Genomic DNA, 23,071 nt, shown 5'->3' on the forward strand with positions numbered 1-23,071 from the left:
ATAGAATGTTCTCCTTGTTGATTCGCATGTACGATAATACCAGCACTGATGAAGATTTTGTTCTGACTATGTCAAAATTAGCACGTGGTAGACCAATAACACGCACAAGTTTTGCTGTTTCCATGGAGATATGCCATCCAGAAGGATCAGTGAACTGGGATGAATTGCAACACAGCTAGCACGATATGTTTTGTAATTCTCCTGTTGGGGTAATTTTGATATAATGATGTAGGCAAGGAACGAGCAGCGTTTACCATGCTAAAAAACATATGGGCCTCAAAGAACATCCGCATTAATACCAAACTGCGGATCCTCAACTCCAATGTTAAGTCCGTCTTACTGTATGGAGCAGAGACATGGAGAATGACCAAAACAACCCTGCAGAAGATCCTGACATTTTACAACACCTGTCTCAGGCGCATGGCCTGAAAAGATCACAAATGAAGAACTATGGAAGAGAGCAGGGCAGGAACCTTTAGACATACAAATCAGACGGCGGAAGTGGGGCTGGATTGGACACACCCTAGGGAAGCCACCATCCAACACCACACGCCAGGCCCTGACCTGGAACCCGCAGGGCAAGAGAAAGAGGGGGCGTCCAAGGAACACCTAGAGGCATGATTCGGAGGCAGAATTGAAGGAGCAGGACATGACCTGGCACGACGCCGCAAAAGCAGCCCAGAATCGTGTTCGTTGGAGGACTGTCATCGATGGTCTATGTTCCTCGCGGAACGACAGGCCTAAGTAAGTAAGTAAGTATAATGATGTAGGTCAATGAATAAACAAACGGTCTTTTGATAATTCTAACCATTAATTCTAAATTCATAAGGGACATCAAGGTTATATTTCTACAAAATATACAAGTTTGTTTTAGATACAGATTGCTTATTTTACTGGAATTTTGCAATTATTTCCAGTTTGATTGGTCATTGCGAACTATAGTTGCCCATTTATAGATTTTGTGCATCATTTCTAGTACACCCTATTTGAGAGCATGAGGGTTGATACAATCAAAAATCAATGATGAGATGCCCTATCATTGTGATCATCTTCAGCTATTATATACACTTTTTCTGTCGTAATAAACTGTTTCCATAAAAATTGTACAAATGCTTTTATGTTTCAGAAAACCTTCAGTAACCTAAACGGAGAAAATATTTCAAAATGTTTCATCCGAAAATTGCTCAAAAATAATTTTAAAAAATGCAAACATTTTACTTAAAATGTTTCATGCAATGTTTCTAAAAACCTGTTATGAACAGTGAAATGTTTTCATAACATTTCGATAAACAGTTCAGGAAACCATTGATGTTTATAAGATTATATTACCCAAACTCTCCTGTCCTACTAAACAGAGTACGCATATGGAGAAATTCTTATTTGGCTAAGCATGCCGCCATCTTGGAATTCGAACTATCAGTCATTACGTAGAGAAATTCATAGAGAAGAATACGTAATATCACAATACCTCTGCATAAACACACGTTTTCAACATCACATCCCATTCTTCATGTTCGTATCTTTTCAATGAAACAGCTTTCAATGTAACTGATACAATATTTGAATTTCCATTTATAGTTAAGGTTTCGAAGAGCCCCATTCAATTCATTATAAACATTTAAAGAATCTTTATGAATTACAAAAAAGTTCACTTTTTCACTTCAAAAAAGCAACGGATACGAAATAAGGATCTCTAATTCCAGCATCGGAAACAGGAAATTGAAATATTGTTTTCCAGAATCTGTTAACAAATTTGTTTAATTATTTTTCAAAACAGTTCAGTTTCGAATCAAAACCACCGTTTTCGACATTTTTAACATTTCAGCAAAAGGACATTGATGAGGGAAATTATAATTTAGAAAATGCAGTCATGCACATACACATGTATTCATTTAAAACTATGAATATACATGTTATGGTTTCTGTCCTTGACACTTGAACTTACGCCATGAGGCCCCTAAAAGGGATACCTACAAAATGTTTTACCAACTTGTATGTAAATATGATACCTCAAGAAAGCATTTATTAGTGAATATATATTCGTACCTGCAGTGGAAATCAACATTGATACTTGATATAGAATTGCCGGCCGGGTAGAGATGGGATCGCCTGATGGTGTATGGTGTTGAATTTGTGTGTGTGTGTGTGTGGGGGGGGGGGGGGGGGGGTGTTACATACATACCGAATGGGATCCTCTCTGTCGTGTAATATTTATTTATTCATTCATTTTTTGTTTTGATTTCTCTCGGGGTTTAAACGTAAAACTTATCAGTTGTTGAAATTAATTTTCACACCACGAATCGCTAATGTACGCGGTACAATAACTTTTTTTTTTATAGTTACGCGCTTAATGAATCTTCATATAATATTAGGGTCACCTGATATCAAGCTCATGAATAAAGTTTGGCTAGGGTACTTTAAAGTATGCTGGTAAAACTTCATAATTTAATGCAATTTAACTTTTGTTTGTAGGTGTTCTTGCTTTAGCTTAACTTAATAAATATATATCAGGAATTTCATTATTTTAGGAATTATTTTGAATTAAACTTTACCGTTTGATCCCGATCCCGATCAAATTTACAATGTAACTACATATTTACATAAACTACTACGTCATTGCATCTAAATTTCCAAGATTACGCCTTATTTTATTAAGTATTTCTATTGTCAACTGAACAGTGAATTCATTGCAAATAAATCCTTATTATTTTGATTTGAATTAAAAATTGAATAATAACGTCTATGAAGATGACTATCATAATGTCATTGTGAGTTTTCTTTGATGATTACCGCTATCGATTTAAATCAATACTGCCTGTGAATTTTTATAGGCCAGTAATTATTTAATTTATTGGAATCAATAATTGGCCAGTGGACAACCCCCCCCCCCCCAAAAAAAAAACCAAACAAATAAACAAACAAAAGAAAAAGAATTGAAAATGGAAGATTAAAAAAGACATACCCCCTCCCAAACAACAAAAAGGAAAAGGAAACAAGAAATTAAAGATAATAAATTCCGAGTACCTTTCAATCATACATGAAATTAATTACTGATGTAATATGTCACATCGATCAATAATTCTTTCTCCGAAAAATACTATTAATTGGGATCGAGATGCTCTAAATCTTCAATAAATTGTAATGCTATGTTGATCTCGGTCAAAATATAGCTAAAAAACCAACTACTTTTGATAAATATTGCAATATTGTTTTTATAATCAATTTTATCTCAGTGTAAGTATACCATACAAATAAACAACTGAATTGCAATAAATTATGAAATTTTACCAGCGTACTCTAAAGTACTTACATGTATAAATAACGTACTCTGTTTAGTAGTACTCCAAACTCTCTGCTCATCGTAGCTCGTTTTCGCTGTCATCTAATACATGTATCTGAACAAAAACATAAGAGTGGTTGAGGTTGAAAATTGTTATTTATTACTTACCAAATGACAAAAGAAATCTTCAACAGAAGATTCGGGGGGAAATCAGCTAAATCAAGTCTACATCAAAGTACATGCAAAACTAAATTACTCAAGTTTGAGATCCCCCAAAGAAGACAAAATAACGAAAACAATGCTACGCTAGAAGATGACAAATCAAAACATCTGTTCCGTTTCGCGTTTTAGCAACACCCCCTATGTAGGCCCTCTCCCAAATACAAAGTCAAGTACAAAGGTATGATTGATAAACAGGATTCTTTGAAGATGTAAGAATGTTGTAATGAGGTTTACATGAAAATAGTTGATAAGAGTTTTACTGAATTTTGCTATGAAATTATTATTTATGGATCAACATGTTCTACACATACACATACGATAAAGAATGCGACTTGACCTGAGATTATACACATGATCAGTTGGAAGAAAAGGTTTAATTAAGTCAGACATATACTGTGGAGCTATACCATTTATCATTTAACAGAATAATATAAGCTTATGTTTATTCCTACGAGATTGTAAAGGTTCCCAGCCCAATTCACTATATGAATTACTTTATTAAGAATTAACTCTAAACCCTGTAATTTTTCGTGCTGCCTCAATTAGAATCTTTTCAAGTAATTCAGAATTTTCTTTACTACAATTACCCCATACTACATCACCACATTCCAAGACTGGTCTAATGAAAGCAAAGTAGATCTGGATAAGTGTTCCTCTATCAAGAGTATGTTTAGGCAATCGTAATATGTTTAACCTTTTGCATAAAGGGCGAAGATAACGAACAGTGATCAATCTCATAACTCCTATAAGCAATACAAAATAAATAGTTGGGCAAACACGGACCCCTGGACACGCCAGGGGTGGGATCAGGTGACTAGGATGAGTAAGCATCCCCTGTCGACTGGTCAAACCCGCCGTGAGCCCTATATCCTGATCAGGTAAACGGAGTTATCCGTAGTCAAAATCAGTGTGCCAAGAACGGCCTAACAATCGGTATGAAACACGTCAGACAGCATTTGACCCAATGCGAGGTTGTATTGATGAACTAGAGCGTTATAACGACCACAGAATTTGCGAAATGCTGACTTCAATCGAGACTGTTGAAATCCCTGTACCATCATGCATGCTTTTTCATTTAAACTAAAAAAAAAATATGCTTGGACCAAGAACCATCTGATTAGAAATGTAGGCCTAAGTGAATATGAGAATTTTGTTGATTGATTGCTTCACCGCCATATCCAAACTGAATCTCAGGAAAGTTAATATTCTTTCTCGTAAAATCAACGTTGAGAGTGTTATTTGCATTAAAATCTCAGCCCAGGCATTAGCCAGTTTTTTCTATTGTGTTAAGGTCATTGGTAAGTGAAAGAGTTTTGTTTACAACTTCATTATCAATGATAGCAAATAAGGAGGTGTCATCAGCAAATAATCGAATATTGTTAGAAATGCCATTGGTGATGTTGATATATAGTAAAAAACAAAAAAGGGCCCAGCACTGACTCCCTGGGTACACCAGCATTTAATATTTTGTTTGTAGATGAATGTCCTTCTAGAGATACTCGTTGTTGCCTTTGAATTAAGTAGTCATTAATCTAGCCAAATATATTACCCACAAAACCCAACCCCTGAAGTTTATGAACAAGACCTAAGTGCCAAACTCTGTCAAACGCTTTGGAAATATCACAAAAAATGAAACGAATACTAGTATCTTTCCCTCTATCTAGACTTGACATTATTTTATCAAATATTTCAGCCAGCTGGTTTACAGTTGAGTCTCCTGGCTGAAATCCCGACTGATATTTTGATAGTACATGTAACTCATGATACTTGAAAAATGAGCATGAATACAAAGCACTAGTCTTGCGTATTAGAATCAAATTTATCTAAAATCACTGACATGTCATTTCACCAAAGTATATATATATATATATATATATATATATATATATATATAGCTTTGATATTATCGCAATTCATTTTTGAATTAGAACGCTTTGGCTGATATAGTATTGCGTTGACGACACAATTTAATCTGTTTGTAATACAATTGCGAAATGCAACAGAAACTCTCATTGGTCCATATGTATAAGTCCGCCCTAATTCCCTTATACGGGAGTAGTCGGCATTATAAAACATGACGGCCAAATGGAAACAAACTTCAAAGGAAGAACGAGAAAAAGTTGTATTCTTGTGTTGTTGTCTCATAAATTAGATATCAAAAAATTCCTAACATATTTTCCTACTATACGTGTGTCCAAACATACCTTCAAATATTTATTAAAGCCCCAAACGACCCAAAAACTCACAGTTTTTGATGACTTCGTTCGTTGACGTAGCCATGTTAGGTAACCGGTCAATTCGAATCCCGGTTCATTTCCATACTGGCACAATAGCGTCTAGATGTGAACTAATACCCCCATAAATATTTCAAATAATACAGTATATCATCCCAGTTCCATTAAATGATAATTATTCAAATAGCTAAACTCACGGCAATGCGGCTTTCATTAGTCTGGGCCGGTCTCCACCTCTGCCACACGAGTGTTAAGGACCATATTGGACTTTTGTAGCATTATCATTAACCAAGAGCTTATTTTCCCTTTAGAAAATCTATATTTTTTCATTTCTATAAATTATTCGTGTTGATAATAAATGGAGAGCGAATGCATAGCTTACAACCAATTTTATGAATAGATACCAATAGCAACAGTTCGAATTTACCGGCTACCTAACATGGTTACGTCAACAAACGAAATGATTTGAAGCTACGAGTTTTCGGGTCGTGTGTGGCTTTAATGAATATTTGAAGGTATGTTTGGACACAAGTATAGTAGGAAAATATGTTAAGATTTTTTTATATTGAATTTATGAGACAGCAACACAAGAATACACTGACAACGCGATATCAGGCCTCAACTGTGCGCAGCTTTTCGTGCCCCGTAAATCGAAGGTTTTTATAAGAGCTGGATCTGTAGCTCTGTTCCGTCACAATATTTCTTCAGAGAGCTACAGTTCTCCAGGTAGTAATTTTCTAGTCCGTCCATCATACCTGATGTCCATCTTATCTGATCACCGGTCACCTGAATCAGCTCGAGAAAGTGGGCGGGCTGTAATCGGCCAATGAAAACTCTTGTTCTATTACATCAAACATGTCATTCAAACTGTTCGATCGTCGCATTCAATTGTGTCGTCACACAACGCAATACTATATCGGGTAAAGCGTACTAATTCAAAGGTGAATTGCGATAAACAGGAGGCGCACGGTCCTATATGTGAATAGACACAATGGCATTCCAATAACAGCGTGTCATTTTGCTAGATCGTGCATGTAAATTTCACTGATCGGTAGTATGACTGCAATGTGACCATGCTGTGCCATTATTACAATGTCATTTGTCACTGAGAACAAACGTAAAGCCTGTTACATTGAAATATACGAGAAGTCTCGCCCAGAAATTTACATACTCGATTTCAAATCGAATTGGGATACTGTTACAGGTACATTAATATAACATGAAACGCCCACATAAACATCGTTAGACATAACACTCTCAATCTCTCACGAGTATTTCAGTTCACTTTGGCACTGTTTACTGGATTTATATATGACATCATCGTCACGCAATGGACCGTGATCACACTGGGCTATCCGTGGACACGGGCTGCTGATTTTCCTCTTTGTCACCGATTTCTTCCAGTTTGTTTTGTCGTAGAGCAACTGTAAAGGACACAAACAGAATTCAATTTCAATTCATTTATTCTTACAAGTCAATAAACATGACATAGAGAAATACATAGATAATCATGATAAAATTGATATATACATTTGTAAATGCGTGTTGAGGTACATATACATGTACATGTACAATAATGAATCTTACATAATATGATTGGCAAATCAGCTTGGAGGGTTGAACTCCTCATTTATAGTTTCCATAAATCTAGATAGATTCAATAACAAATTGAAATTCGTAGAAGGAAATAAATCATGAAATTTCAAAATATTTGGTCTGTGATGAAATTTTTGCGGTAAGTACATTTTTCGGAAGTCTTTTACATTTTGACATGAAAAAACATTCGTCACCTATTTCAGGATAACGCAAAAGAGAAGATACACTAAGGTAAATTTTGGCCTATTTTCAGAAGTTGGTTATGTTATGCCCTAATACTATATAGGGTGTGTACTTTCTATATATAGTAATTATATCTATGTATTACGTATATTTATTGTGATATGAAGGAGCAAAGTTAGCATGTTTTGCGAGTGCAAGATTTAACGTTGCGTCTTTGATCTGTGTCTGGTGACGTTTTTAAATTCTTATACAGAAAAAATAGTTCAATATACCTTGTTAATTAAAATGTTTTGGACAATTTTTAAAAAAGTTTTTGACACATACACACAAAATTCTTTTCAATAACATTAATCAAACATTATTTACAATTAACGTGTATTTGAATTGTGATATGAAGTAGCAAAGTTGTCATGTATTTCACGTTGTGTCTTCTATCTGTGTCTGATGACGTTTTCTCAATTCTTATACAGAAAAAAAAATTGTTTATTTTAATTAAAATGCTTTGTATAAAAAATTTTCAAACTCATTATTCCTATTCCATGCGTCCCGAATTAAATTATAATCTTTGTTTACCAAAACATCGAACAATTTTGTTTCAAACACGCTCTTCAATATTCAGGCGTAGATGTATCTAATGCGGTACCATTAGGTATTGAATTATCACCGTCTCTTACTCAGTCTGAAGAAATAGGGAATCATTTATAATTAGCTGTCGTTATTTTTAAATGCATGTTCTCGATACATGTGTATGTATTTGAAAATATATGGATGCATTTTCGTTTTCTGCTCTGGGGGTACTAGACTAGCTCCCAGTTTCTATTGGTAAGAGGTGATTTGTCGTTCTGAATCTTGCAATTTTACATATTTTATAAATATCCAAATTTGACAAGATACAATTTTGACATTTAAAGTCATGATTTGTAAACAAGTTTGTAAATTTCACCTTAGCTACAATTATTAATTTCTGAGAACCATTGCTGCTGGAATATGATTTTTGCTTTAATGAATTTACAAGCAACCTTTGTTTTGTACATATTGGAAAATCCATACATGTATATTACTTAAGTCGCAATCGCCAATGATGCTTTTCACATCTTTTATCATTAGAATTAACATGAACGTATTCATTGTAGACAATGATAGAAACACCATCATTAAAATCCCACAGGTTACAACGTAGAAATTACGTACCCGTGACTTTGTGGTTGTGTATCTACCGTTTTATTTGTTGAGTTTAAGGTTTTAAAAATAAACGTTTCTGTAACCATATACAATGTATATTAGAATATTACGAAAGCCCATTGACCTCCTTTTCGTAGCCGAAAATAATTTTTTATTTGCTTATATAACACGAATGTTAAACGTTAATTCGCGAACCTTATGCGAAACAACGCAAAATATTCTATTTAGATACAGTTCTGTAAATCAGGAACCCGTGATCAGTAGAATGAACGAAGACTGACGTTTATGCAATAAATTAAAGTAACCTTAAAGCTAACACGCCTACATTTTACAAACGCATATTTCAGAGTGTTTGGCAAACATGCTCTTAATGTGTTATTGAATGCAAAGTAGAATTCCTATTTGTATTTGAATGATATAAATTTTCATCCATTGAAATCAAGCCTTAAAATGTAACCGAATTTTAAAGAACTATTGGATTATCATCCACTAAATCTCTGAATTTATGTTATATTAACAATGTTTGAAAAGTACAACGAGATCAAAGGTCAATATGATAATCTTAGATAAATCAGTCAAATTATGCATATACAGAATTACAAAGTACAGCTGGATAAGTCATTCATTACAGAATTACAAAGTACAGCTGGATAAGTCATTCATCAAGTTTTTTTCTCCTCATTGTAATGAACAAATTATTTCGTGCTACTTTTTGCGCTTTAACGCGAAAGGTGCAAGTTAATTCGCGAAAAATTCGCGTTATAACGCGATTTTTTTCAGCTACGAAAATGACCTCAATGGGCTTTCGTAGAATACATATATAAACAATAAAAAAATAATGAAAAAAAAAAAAAAAAAAAAAAAAAAAAACAAACCATCATTTATACAGATTTGTGTAGTCTTTTTCTAAACTCGTTACAATGCAATTTCAGAAATTATCTAATAAAGTCTACTCACATGCGGGGGGTGGGAGGGGTGCTATGGTAGATCGACGATTTCTAACATGCTTCTCAGCTGTGGGTAGCATATCTATTCCCGCTGGGTCTGAAGAAATACATGAGAATAGTGTTACAATTACTTCTATGAGATCGTGATTAACACTCAAAGCAACATATTAGTAATACACATTCTGGTGGAATCAGTTTAATACTTCATTGGTTGATTGATTCATTGATTGATTGTTTTCCGCCACACTCAACAATTTTTCAGTGATCTGGTGGCGCCCTTCCGGGATTTTGTCCCCACAAAACTACGAAAATATTCCATGTAATCTCAAAATTAGTTTTTTAAGAAATAAAGTTCGCGTTTTCGTGTATGTTGCAGGAAAATCTCTGAGATCGAGAAGTGTTTTAAAATATAAAACCCGAGACTTTTATATTTCAAACATTTCAAGACCGTGGTGGCTATCCTGCATCATCCACAAAAAACAAGAACTTTATTTCTAATCTACCATGGCCACGGCTCAGAAAGTGTACCTCTACAGTTGTGAACTAGGTCACCGTGACGCCATGGCAGTTTCTGAAGCGGACTAGGTCTAAATGTTTTTTGCTAACAAAAAAGGTGAGATGGCACACATATCTACACAATATATCTAAATGTATAAGATAAACAACAGGTGAGTGGACAGGAGAAGATATGAGGAGAAGAAATTACGAATCTAAAATAATATACTTGTAATCACATTATGAGATGCACATGTTATTAGAAAAATACTATATAATTACATTATTGACTTACAATGCTAAACTTCGTATTTTCACAGCTTGTACTAAGAATTTAAGTACTTCGTGTTTTGTTAATACAGCAATAAAGTCGATAACTGGTAATTCAATTTTATAACCACCAAAATGTTAATCAATGTATGTTGCAAAACAATTTTTTAAATGACTGAAGAGTATTTGTCATTCAATATAAATCAATCGTCTGCATACACGTAAACAAATATCGCGATGCAAAGACAAGTTGACGCTCTTCCACGTATGTGTCGTTTCCCAGGAATGTGTATTCAAAGCAGTGTACATGTACAATCAGTGATCGTCAAATTAAGTACATATACTGCACTTTAAATAAATTTAGAAATAGCTCTAGTGTGATACATGTACATGCACTAGGTGTATTCCGATGAATTGTATAACTCAAGGACAATAAAGAATTGAAAAGTGGGATCAATGTTTATAAATTTTCTTATAATCGGTTATTACGTATGAAGGTACATTGTTGTATATCGGAGAATAATGGCCTCGGCATTCCTTTGATCTTTGCAATAACCACGGTAGATATTACGAAATCATTCAATTGTAATCTCGAACTTATTTCAAAGTAATCAAGAAATCATTTCTGGGTAATAACGAAATTATTTCATTGTTATCACGACATCATTTCATGCCATTCTAAAAACATAATATTTCTGATCGCGAAATGTCTTCAGATTATTAAATGTTTGCTTTTTTTTTTTCAAATTATAAGACTAAAAAATATATATTTGTATTCACATATAAAATGGTATTCATCATTATTCGTTGAAGGTCAATTTTCTAATATTTAGGTGTTAATTCGATAGTATATATAAAGGGGAACGTGCCACGTGACACCTTTTCCACTAAGTGTGTGAAGCGGTTCTAGGTTATTTGATATAATGAGGACATACATGTATGCCACTTTCCTCCCCATGATTGCATATACATATTATGCGAATATTCCAGTCGACCTTTTTTTTTACACTGAGTGGAGTGGCCGACTTTAGATACATGTATGAGAAAAAACCACTTGTCCGACCTTTTTCCCACTGGGTAAAGATGTCCTTTGTGATTTTGACGTCCTCCTTCGGGCTGTACCTCCTCTGTATACAACAGATGAACACCCCCCCAGCGATGATCAGAAGAAGAATGCCCCCAAATGTGGAACCCACACCGATAGCAACCCTGCAGAAATAAGATAATCTTCATTATTGACACTATCTTAAAATTATATTGTATTTGCTTAAAGTAAGACAGAAAGTTATATGTTTTTACTTGTTCGTGCTAAGATTCTTAATGTCTGGATCCAGCTGCACAAACGTTAGTTAAGTTTAACTTACAGATAACGTCTATTTAACACTACATACAAATGTATGTGTTAAATACAATGTAACTGTTCCTTAAAATTGACTAACCTTCGAGCAACTGGGTCCTGGATAACTATTAAACCAGCACAAGAAATCCAAATGTACGAACCGACTTACTCTATGTTAAGGAGGTGTGTTACTCCATTTTATGTTAAGGAGGCGTGTCATTTCATTCTATGTTAAGGAGGTGTGTTACTCAATTCTATGTTAAGGAGGTGTGTCACTCCATTCCATGCTAAAGAGGTAAGCCACTACATTCTGTGTTAAGGAGGTGTGCCACTACATTCTGTGTTAAGGAGGTGTGTCACTCCATTCTATGTTAAGGAGGTGTGTTACACAATTCTATGTTAAGGAGGTGTGCCACTCCATTCCATGCTAAAGAGGTAAGCCACTACATTCTATGCTAAGGAGGTAAGCCATTGCATTCTGTATTAAGGAAGTGTATCACTTCTTTCTATGTTAAGGAAGTGTGTCACTCCATTCTATGTTAAGGAGGTGTGTTACTACATTCTATGTTAAGGAAGTAAGCCACTACATTCTATACTAAGGAGGTAAGCCACTCCATTCTATGTTAAGGAAATGTGTCACTTCTTTCTATGTTAAGGAAGTGTGTCACTCTATTCTATGTTAAGGAGGTGTGCCACTCCATTCTATGTTAAGGAAGTGTGTCACTTCTTTCTATGTTAAGGAGGTGTGTCACTCCATTCTATATTAAAGAGGTGTCACTACATTTTATGTTAAGGAGGTAAACCACTCCATTCTATGTTAAGGAGGTGTGTCACTCCATTCTATATCAAAGAGGTGTCACTACATTTTATGTTAAGGTGTAAGCCACTACATTCTATGTTAAGGAGGTGTGTTACTCAATTCTATGTTAAGGAGGTGTGTCACTCTTTTTATGGTACGGTTATTTGATAATTACTCCTTTCTCTGTTATGGTGATAAAAGTTGTTACTCACTCCGTTTGATATTCACTCCTACCTTTTGTTAGATGGTTATATATTGGAACCATTTATGCATGAAGGTGGTTTGATAACCCTTCTACATGATATGGCAGTTTGATACACTATTATTTTTTTTTACAGTATTAGGGTGATTGATACTTATTATTTGTAAATGTGATTTGATATTCACTCCTTTATTACATATAATACTCATTCTTGGTTCACACTTACTTTACTTTATGCCTTCAGGTAGTTTGACATCCACTACCTTCTATGTTAAGGTTGTTTGGTAAGGTTTGACTTGCAAAATGGACAGGCATGAGGATTGTTTATGTTTATTTACGACATGATTCAGAATATAGAGCATGATTCAATGTTATATACTTGTCACTGTCGTTTGATAAATACTTTATTTTGTAGGGTATTTTGATTTCATTGATTATAAAGTGGCTTGGTACTCACGTATTAGGACAGCAGGAATTTCCACAACAGCCATATTCACAAAAAAACTCATTATTAGTGGCCGAGCAGTAATCAGCGACTAGGGAAAATATCAAAAGTTAAAAATCAGCAACTGGTAAAGCAGAAAAATTCAAAAGTTAAATTCCATGAACATAAAAACATTCTTACGGCAATATATCGTAACGAAAATTTCAAAACGTTTTGAGGATATTTAACAATTAAAGGCGTTAATAATTAAAAGCGTAGTGATTAAGAAATAAGGCCGTCTCATGTTGACAAACACTGTTCGTGTCAGGACTTGCGACACTCGTTCCAGTAGCAAGAGAGAATATGCCTCACTTCTACAACACCTGGCCAGGTGTGGACATCAGTACAGTACCTACAAAGACATGAGATCAAACTTACCTGTCACGGTAATCGCCGACATAAGATATAATGCACTTATCAAGAAAGACATGTTCTTCATTAGTTGCCATGCACGCTACATAGAACTGTTTTTACTTCCTGTTCTTTAAATATGGACGAGCGGGTGTAGATTTATTGATTTATTTCCAGCCTTTAAATAGCCCTGTAAACAGATATGTTCGTAAACGTTGTTTTAAAAGAAGGACGTTAACTTTAGCATAAAATGCCATTGTTAAAATTTAACTCTTTGATTTGCGCTTCACGTGTGTGATTAACATAATTTACAAAGTTGTGAAGAGAGATAAAATTTTCGGACAACAAATACATGTATAGTATTGTGTTCATGAGCCTAATGCCACCTGGTATAGAAGAGAATATCTATTTTCATTGATGATAACCGATATCAAATTACAGAATAAAACAACTTGCTGACTCTGCAGAGATATGTCCTGCAATGAGGTCTTTCAGATAATGTCTTGTGCAGAAAGTGACGTCAGGGGGTTCCGGTGTTCTTTATATAATTTCGGGGTCGCCTGATAAGACTTTCTTCATCGCCACGTAGAAATAACGGCGGTCACACAATGAAGGGGCTGTGGACAGCGCTGATCTGCCTACACTCGGCGTTTTTATCAGGTGATGTCGATCTTTCAATTTCTTTCGATCCCAAATCAGATTTTCCCCCCAATTCAATCAGTTGGTTGCAAATACGGACATGCAATTCTATCTTCTTCAGCATCGGGAAAAAATATTTATGGCATCTTAAAGTTTGTGTCAAATGATAATTTTTTTTTCTCTAAGTCCTTCTAGTGTGTACTCATATTTTCCTCTGCAAAGAGTGGGCATGCGCAATAACGTTTAGGTACATTTCGGACACAAGTACATTTGAGGGCGTTGAACTTTAGATAGTAATTTCCCTGACGCTTGTTGTGGTTTTAAAGATGGAAAATAGAATACGTTCAAACGACAAGGATAGTGTTTTGAAAGTTTGTTGTTGACTACATTTAACTTAGAAAAAGTTTGTATTCAAAGACGTCCAGTTGTTCGGTCCCACTAAGAAACATATGATGATAATGGTGATACCAATAATATTATTTTTTTTAAAATGGAATATAGCGCAAATGTTTAATATCATCGATTTTTGCAAGGAATTTCCAAATATTTTTGACCATCTACCTTCTAGAAACAAAATTGTAATAAAAACAATTGATGGTGATAATTAAAATAATTATTCAAAGATTTGTTATTTTTCTGAAAAATAAAAAACTCTATTGTTTCCTATACGATTTACAAAAAAAGGGGGGGGGAGAAGAAAAGAAATAAACCACTAAAAAAGACATTGTAGGCCTAGTTCCCACATTGTCTGTCATTATAAAAAGTTTCTGTACATAATGTAAGCGATTAGCTGGTTTTATGGTGATGCTACATGTACCAGATTTCAAGATATTATTTTTCTTCTTCACGAATTCTATTCCCGCACTGTCCATTGCACACCTGTTTTGTAATCTCGGAAATATTTTTCTTAAACGCTATGCTGTTCTGCTACACATACTTCTCATAATTAAAACAGCCCTATCACTTAAACATTACGAAAATACTTTCTTTGTTGTTTTATCGGGTGATGAGGATACGTTAGTATGTAACAATCATTGCAGCAGCAGAAGAAAAAAATATAACCCGGATAATGAATTTTTGTCGCCAATGATTGCTACGTTCACCACTCGATAAAACAACAACAAAATATATTTAATAGTATAGTTTACATTTGTATTTTGATGTATTAAATATTAGCTAGAACTTAGGTACTAAAATATTATATCGCTGAACCATTCGTTACTTTAAACAGAACAGCCAATACAACCGTTGACCTTGACGACGCATTGGACTCGCATTCAATCCTGTGTTTTGTGAATTTATTTTGCATACCCGCGTTCTATAATATAACAACGATATGGCAATATTTACATTCACGGAATTTTTAAAATCTTATTTTTCTTTTGAAATTGACATTGTTTGAATGCATGTTTTCATACAGGACCTCCGTGGCCGAGTGGTTAGAGCATCACGCTCAAAGCCACACGGCGCGGGTTCAAATCCCGCTCGCGCCGGTAAGTGAGAATGTTTCCCAGTTTAATTTCGGAAGGTCGGTGGTCTCACCTGGGTTCTCTCTTCCACCAATAAAAAAAAAAAACTGCGGGCCACCATATAACTGGAAAATAGTTGAGTGTGGCGGAAAACATCAATTAATCAATATATGATGTCACGTGTAGTCAAGACAGGACGCCATGTTAAAAACGAGTTGTATTGTGTAAGAAATAGAAACCAAAACATGAAAATTTCGATGAAATTTAACGTTAAAGGACTTTTTTTTTTATCTAAATCTCTACAAGCAAATGAAATCATCTGAATCAATGCATCACATTGCTACTGCGATTCGCACTGATAATTACAATTTAATGGTGGCTGATTTTCGATTATGGAACTCATGCATTAAGAGCACAACGCGAATATAAATTTATTTCTAAAATGACAATGTGACTCTCGTTATGCAATATGGCCCCTGGACTTCCTGGCTGAAATGAAATGATGAAAATTTTGTTGCTCGTATCTCAGCGATATTGTTTCTTTAATGAAGTAAGGCGGTGACTTTATCGTGGCTGACTACCTTTTAAAACAATCCCGTTAGAATCCGGGTTAAAATAGGTCCTCAATACCCCTTGCTTGTCGTAAGACGCGACTAAATGGGGCGGTCTTACGTATGAGACCACAAAAACCAAGGCCCCGTGTTACAGCAGGTGTGGCACCTTAAAGCCCACCCCCCTCCCTTGCTCAAAGGCCGTAAGCGCCGAGCATAGGCCTTCATTTTGCAGCCATTCATCGACTCCATATAAGTGAAAAATTCTCGAGAGGGGCATCAAACCAAATTATATCTAGCGAATCAACCTTTTAAAACGCATCAAAATATAGATACCAACAATATGTTATATTCCTTTAGATTTTAATGCATGCTTAGCTGAGTAGCTCAATAAGTTAGCGTGTAGACTACAAATATGTGGATCGCGTGCTTGATCCCAGCAGGGGTTTTCATTTTTTTTTTCCAGATTACTTTCTACCAAAATTCCATTTTTTTTTTTACTAAATAAAATAAATCTGAATGTTTTCAATTTCAAAATTAGCATTTTTTTTCATTTGCAAAATTATAGTGTTGTACATATCCTCCACCTTTTATCTATATCAAAATTCTCTGGGGTAGTATTCCTCCTAGAGATGTGTAAGCTTGTTTGGTAACTAGTCACGATAATTTCGAATGTACATCATGATTTGAAATGTGAACTATTAGAGTTATCGTCCTTTCATTTTCACACCGGTTGATATAGACATGGGTCAAGAAGATTTTCAGCTTTCTCAGCTGAGTTTTCTTAATTTCAAGGCAAGTCTTTGAAGGCTAATTTTTACGTTAATGACTGTTATGTATTAGATCTATCCGGATTCTCGTACTATGTAATTCATATTTTAGTCACATCTTGTGTATGAATATTGACACATGCTTTTGGATAATAAAAGTAGTTCCATGATGGCTGAAACACGTGTTGGTATATTCAGACGGAACACAACAATGACCTATCATCGCATATCATCCCTGTACGTTAAACGTGCGCCTGGTGAGAAAGACCACTTAAAAATGGTTGCTGTGGTTCTCTCTTCTAATGAATAATTCCACATATCTTTTGCGGTTAGGGGTCTAGAGAAGTTTACAGGGGTTGGCCCTTTCCTTCTGTTGAACAGTTTTAACGAAAACGATCCAGTTTTGGCCATATTTCGGTCTTCACTCCCCCCCTCTTGACACGGAAAGTGTACAAACTTGGGTCACACGTATAACTTGAACTATGTCTGGATCCGCCGCTCTTTTTAAAGGTGTCCTCGGAGACTACACAGACCCTCGCTGCCAGGGGAAACAAGTGATTGTCCATCTGTTTGAATGGAAATGGACCGATATTGCCAACGAGTGTGAGAGATTCCTCGGAAAGAAAGGATTCTGTGGCGTGCAGGTAAATGTGAAATAAAGAATTCTATCCCGTGCAGGTAAGTGTGAAATAAAGAATTATGTATCGTACAGGTAAAAGTGAAATAACGAATTCTGTGTCGTACAGGTAAAAGTGAAATAAAGAATTTTGTGTCGTGCAGGTAAAAGTGAAATAAAGAATTCTGTGTCGTGCAGGTAAATATGAAATAAAGAATTCTGTGTCGTGCAGGTAAATGTGAAATAAAGAATTCTGTGTCGTATTGTGCAGGTAAAAGTGAAATAAAGAATTCTGTGTCGTGCAGGTAAAAGTGAAATAAAGAATTCTGTGTCGTGCAGGTAAATATGAAATAAAGAATTCTGTGTCGTGCAGGTAAAAGTGAAATAAAGAATTTTGTGTCGTGCAGGTAAAAGTGAAATAAAGAATTCTGTGTCGTGCCGTAAAAGTGAAATACAGAATTCTGTACCGGGAAGGAAATGAAGAATTATTTGGCCGGCAGAAAGAGTGAAGGTTTCTGGGAAATACTAGAGAATTCTGTGGCCTGCAGGTAAATGTCTCTTTTTGGGGTTGGGTGGGTGGGGGTTGGGGGGGGGGGTTCCAGGATAATGAATGATGAGCGATGAATTGTTCATATAACAATCCTTCAGTTACCTAGTATATGAACCAGTGCTGGTTAGATTTGGTGGTAGGTACGTAACAATTTTCAAAGAGGTTAGGATGGCCAGCTAGAGAAGTTGAAAATAGTCTGAAAATTCTTACAGAACCCCAAACCTTACAGCGTGAAGGGAAAGTGTGGGCTAGCAAGCGTTGATCAAGCTTTATCGGTTCGATGAATGAAGCGATGAAACTATTATCCACCTAAAATAAAATTGGCTTGCGAACTGTTCATAGATAAAGCTTACGATGAACAGCTGTCAGGAGAGGGGGCGCTTTAATTAAAGGCAATTCCAAACACTTGAATGTTAACCCCCTTTTTTGTATGGCTCAAAAAGTTAGATCACCGAGGAGCAGATTCAACACACTACCAGCGCATGCGCGGGTTAAATTCATGGACACCAGACTTGGACTAACATTTCATGTGATCCACTATCTCCTTTTTCAATGTGAAAAACAAAATTACTAACGAAAAAAATAAATCTGAAAATACGTGGATTCTATTGTCCATTGTATCTATTTCTCAAAATTTCGATGTCATTTTGCGTTTTTATTACACTCTTAAGCTGAAGTTACACAGAATAGTTCTATTTATTTGACGTCCTTCAACTTCATACTTCAGGTGTCGCCTCCAAATGAGCATGTCATGGTCGCAAATCGTCCGTGGTGGGAGAGATACCAACCGGTCAGCTACAAACTTCACAGCCGGGGAGGGACGGAGGCCGAGTTCAGGGACATGGTCACCAGGTGTAAAAATGTAGGAGTCAGGTAAATATTACAATGTCGTAGTCGGGTAAATACACTGTATACTAGTGGAGAAAAAGAAACTGTGTATACTTAAAAGTTAAGTAAAAACATAAACAGTATTCTTTTATCTTTCTTAAATCTTAAAGGCATAGTTTAATATATTACACGCGTGTTTAAGTACTCAAATTGTTCAATATCGCGTTCTGTTTGCCTTAATGGCCACAGCACGATTTTTTTATGGTTTTGATAGACACTTTACACTACACTTACATGCATATAGACACACTATACTGATATAGACACTGTACTGATATTCACACACCTGTACTTGTATTGAAACAATTCACTGTTATAATAAAAACACTACACTAATAGGAACACGCAACACAAATGAAAATATCAATGCTACATTGATATAAACTAGTGTATCACTAATGTACAGAACAACCTGCATGTAGATACACTAATTGTTTTAACACACTGCACTGATGATATATGAACCTGTTGCAGAGTGTACGTAGACTCTGTGATAAATCACATGGCAGGACTGGGAAGGTCAGGAAAAGGTTCGGGAGGAACCGCCTTCAACTCCGACAATTACGATTTCCCTGGGGTACCGTTTAGACGGGAACATTTCAATTCCCGGGACAAGTGTCCATCTCACGACGGAAACGTCAATAATTACGGAGATCCTAACAATGTCCGAAACTGTTTTCTTGTGGGACTCACAGACCTGGATCAAAGTCAGGAATACGTCCGAAATAAAATAGCCGAATACTTTAATTACTGCATAGACATTGGAGTGGCGGGTTTCAGACTCGACGCGTCAAAGCACATGTGGCCTGGTGATCTCAAGGCCATTGAAGACAGCGTCAAGGATCTTCCAGAAGGAGGCAGACCTTTCTTTTATCACGAAGTCATCGATCAAAACGACGGAGCCGTCAAGGTTAACGAATACACAGCATTAGGTCGCGTGACTGAATTCAGGTATTGTCAAAAAATTGCGGAGGGAATACGGAATTTTGGAATGCTACATGGAGTGTATGATCCTGGTTGGGGAATGACTGACAGTGCGCACGCATTTGTCTTCGTCGATAACCATGACAACCAAAGAGGACATGGCGGCGGCGGGAATCTCATCACACACAAAACACCACGTGATTACAAAATGGCGGTGGCGTTTACACTGGCATACAATTATGGATTTACACGCGTCATGAGCAGTTATTATTTCCACAGCACTGACGAAGGACCGCCACATAACTCCGACTATTCAGCGAAGGATGTCACCATTAATGCCGATGGGTCATGTGGCAATGGATGGGTGTGTGAACATCGATGGAACCCAATAGCAAACATGGTGGCTTTCAGAAACGCCGTGGCAGGAACAGATGTCAATCACTGGAAGAATGAGAATGAAGAGGTTTCATTTGCTCGAGGTCAGAAAGGTTTCTTTGCTATGGCAAAAAGTGGACACATGGACCGTACTTTGCAGACCGGACTTCCTGCTGGTGAATACTGCGAACTAGTTTCAGATTGCAAGAAAAAAATCACAGTGGATGGAAGTGGTAACGCCCACGTTGTGATCGACAACAGCGCAGAACCAATCATTGCCTTCATTGTTGGTTTGTTAATTTTTTGTCAAATGCGTAGCACTATATGGACATCTTTTCGATTTTTATTATCTTATTTTCCATGAATTATGCAAGTTTTTCCTTCTGAAAAAAGGAGGTCCAAGTGGGCCTGTAATATCCCACGGAAGTGGAGTAATCGAGACAGGTGGCCATCATGTGACGTCAGCACCAGTTACTTCTGGACCAACTGTTGGTCCCGCTCCCGAAGGATGGGCACGAACTGTCATTATGATCGAGAGACAAACGAGTCCTGGACAGGATCTATTTATTCGTGGAGGAATCGACCATAATCATAGACAAGGTATAGTTCTCTTAATTCTATCTGCAACAGTGATCTTACGAACAACTAACTGAGGGTGGAAGATCAGAGAAATTCGTGATTTTTTAAGCTGACGTAACTACATAGTTACTTTGACCAGAAGGCAACTCTTCTAGTTTTGTATTGGATGCTGGTTTTGATGATAATTGTCATCATTGATTTCATCTTCTTGTCAATATAACTTTTATAATCCGTAAAATGTGATTTAGTATTTGCAACGATGATTTTGCTGTATATAACAGGATGTACAAATGACGCTTCGACCAGTGCATGCGCAATTGCAATCAAAAGTCATTTGGGAAGTGGTTCACACTACGCCCCCTACAATGCGTGGAGCACAGGCGACCACCATCTTGATTGGTATGGAATGGAGGCTGGTCAGCACAGTTACCATGGCAAATCTCCATCCGGGACTCCAGCTGTCTGGACAACAAACGTCCAGGGAACCGCGGAGTATAATTCCCTCAACACGTACGTTTTTTCATGATAGCACATACAGGGAAAGGGCACCCTAAATAAACTACAGAATTTGTGTTCAGATACGTCAATTCACCACTACTAAAGAAAGCCGCCATGCACAACTTACGCAACACGTGAGCCAATTTAGTGCTGAAACTATCAAAATTCGAAATTAAAAAGTTCATTGTATAAGTAAATAATTAAGAAACATGGATAACCTTCTGCAATATGTCATTGTAATATTAAGGTAGGAAACTCATTGAAGCAGGGTAATCTAACACAGTTCTCCTTGTTCAACCAAGTTTTACACCTAAAGCAGGTATACATGTACCATCCATTCTATATCCGTACTCTAACTGTAATAAAAGTATGCAACCTTCCATTTCGAGATAGATGAATCAATTCAGAGACATCAAAAGATTAGCACTAAAGGGCATTACGAAAAAAATCTTTTTATAAAATCGCCAAATGTCATCTATATCAATGCCTCTTGATTTCAGTAATTAATTATTAATCACTTATATTTTGATTATAATGACATTATTGTAAAAATGTACGTGTAAATGTAGAACCAATTGATGTATAAAAATCATTTCATAGCATAATTCAGCAAAACTCGTAAATGAACTATTTTCAATATTGACACATCTTCAAATAATCCCCTTATCAATATTTCTGAATAGGGTTTCTTATCCTTGACCTTTGTATCTGGGAGAGGGTCTACAAAGGCCATTCATAATGTCCGATCCTTTTGAGTTTATCCATGAAGTATTTTTAAATCTGCACCCCCACTCCAATTGTAAAAGGGGGCCAATTCTATGTTGCTTCACAAGAAGAAAGTTTTAGGAGAGTTCTGTCAAAATTGACACTGTCAAATCTCCTGGGATAGAGTGGATTGTATACGAATGTTCACGGTATGGTATCCTCTTAATCTATTTGAATATCAACTTAATGGCAGAATGAGGCGGGGCGGGGGGGGGGGGGGGGTGAGTTTAGCAATATTACAAGAATACAAAAGGTACAGTAACGTTAACGTTTTATGAAATAGGTAAATGATTTAATTGTACTCTGTTTCAAAGGTATGGCCAGCATTACTGGCTGGTTGACGTACAGATGGACTGTTCCCAGACAGAAGGTGGGTGGTTTGAATTTAAAGCCGTTGTGAATGACCAATGGGAGGCAAACATACATGGACAAACATGCGGAACCCCTCCGTACTCATCCTCGAATCACTGGGCTAAGTGTGGATATAAAAATGTCTTCCATTTTAACAGCGGCCAGTGTGAAATCCATGATCTCAGCTAGAGCCGCCATGAGGAATGTTTCAGTGTTTTACGTTTGAGATTAATACTGCTACATATGTACTCATTAAAACGGTTTTCTGTGGATGTTCGGGAGAATTGTGTCTAGCTCTGAGGAGCTGAAGGATGTTTCCTCCTGGTCATGAAAGTCTAAAATTGTAAATCTTGCAAATAAACTTTCTCAAGTTTCTAATATGCATGTGCTCTCTTTCATACTTTTGATACAATGTTAGAACAGAGAACAATCAAAGTATCACAGACGAGAGTCGGCAAACATTTTTAAGACAACATAGAAACTTGAGCAAAGATATTACTTGCATACATGAC

General features: G+C 36.1%; 2 protein-coding genes across 2 annotated transcripts; one reads left to right on the forward strand and one right to left on the reverse strand.

Moving 5' to 3' along the window:
* Nucleotides 1-3,417: 3,417 nt before the first annotated feature.
* On the reverse strand, nt 3,418-14,150 carry LOC125682249 (uncharacterized). The gene is made up of 5 exons (XM_056156241.1): nt 13,612-14,150; nt 13,207-13,285; nt 11,473-11,618; nt 9,655-9,741; nt 3,418-7,160 (listed from the first exon to the last, which is right to left on the reverse strand). The coding sequence occupies exons 1-5, from the start codon at nt 13,670-13,672 to the stop codon at nt 7,078-7,080; spliced, it is 456 nt and encodes a 151-aa protein (XP_056012216.1). The 5' UTR covers nt 13,673-14,150; the 3' UTR covers nt 3,418-7,077.
* Nucleotides 14,109-22,831, forward strand: LOC125682245 (alpha-amylase-like). Its single transcript, XM_048922717.2, has 7 exons — nt 14,109-14,244; nt 17,524-17,657; nt 18,907-19,052; nt 19,542-20,656; nt 20,760-20,966; nt 21,227-21,455; nt 22,523-22,831. The coding sequence occupies exons 1-7, from the start codon at nt 14,193-14,195 to the stop codon at nt 22,746-22,748; spliced, it is 2,109 nt and encodes a 702-aa protein (XP_048778674.2). The 5' UTR covers nt 14,109-14,192; the 3' UTR covers nt 22,749-22,831.
* Nucleotides 22,832-23,071: the final 240 nt, after the last annotated feature.

The sequence above is a fragment of the Ostrea edulis genome, chromosome 2, assembly GCF_947568905.1.
Source record: "Ostrea edulis chromosome 2, xbOstEdul1.1, whole genome shotgun sequence".
Classification (NCBI taxonomy): domain Eukaryota; kingdom Metazoa; phylum Mollusca; class Bivalvia; order Ostreida; family Ostreidae; genus Ostrea; species Ostrea edulis.

Excerpts from the sequence above, each read along its gene's own strand:
- LOC125682249 (XM_056156241.1), bottom strand. The coding sequence starts at position 13,672 with ATGAAGAACATGTCTTTCTTGATAAGTGCATTATATCTTATGTCGGCG. Across the intron at positions 9,742-11,472 it reads CTTTACCCAGTGGGAAAAAG|ACCCAGCGGGAATAGATATG; the intron begins GTCGGACAAGTG and ends GTATTTCTTCAG. Across the intron at positions 7,161-9,654 it reads ACCCCTCCCACCCCCCGCAT|TTGCTCTACGACAAAACAAA; the intron begins GTGAGTAGACTT and ends TGTCCTTTACAG.
- LOC125682245 (XM_048922717.2), top strand. The coding sequence starts at position 14,193 with ATGAAGGGGCTGTGGACAGCGCTGATCTGCCTACACTCGGCGTTTTTA. Across the intron at positions 19,053-19,541 it reads TGTAAAAATGTAGGAGTCAG|AGTGTACGTAGACTCTGTGA; the intron begins GTAAATATTACA and ends AACCTGTTGCAG. Across the intron at positions 21,456-22,522 it reads GAGTATAATTCCCTCAACAC|GTATGGCCAGCATTACTGGC; the intron begins GTACGTTTTTTC and ends TCTGTTTCAAAG.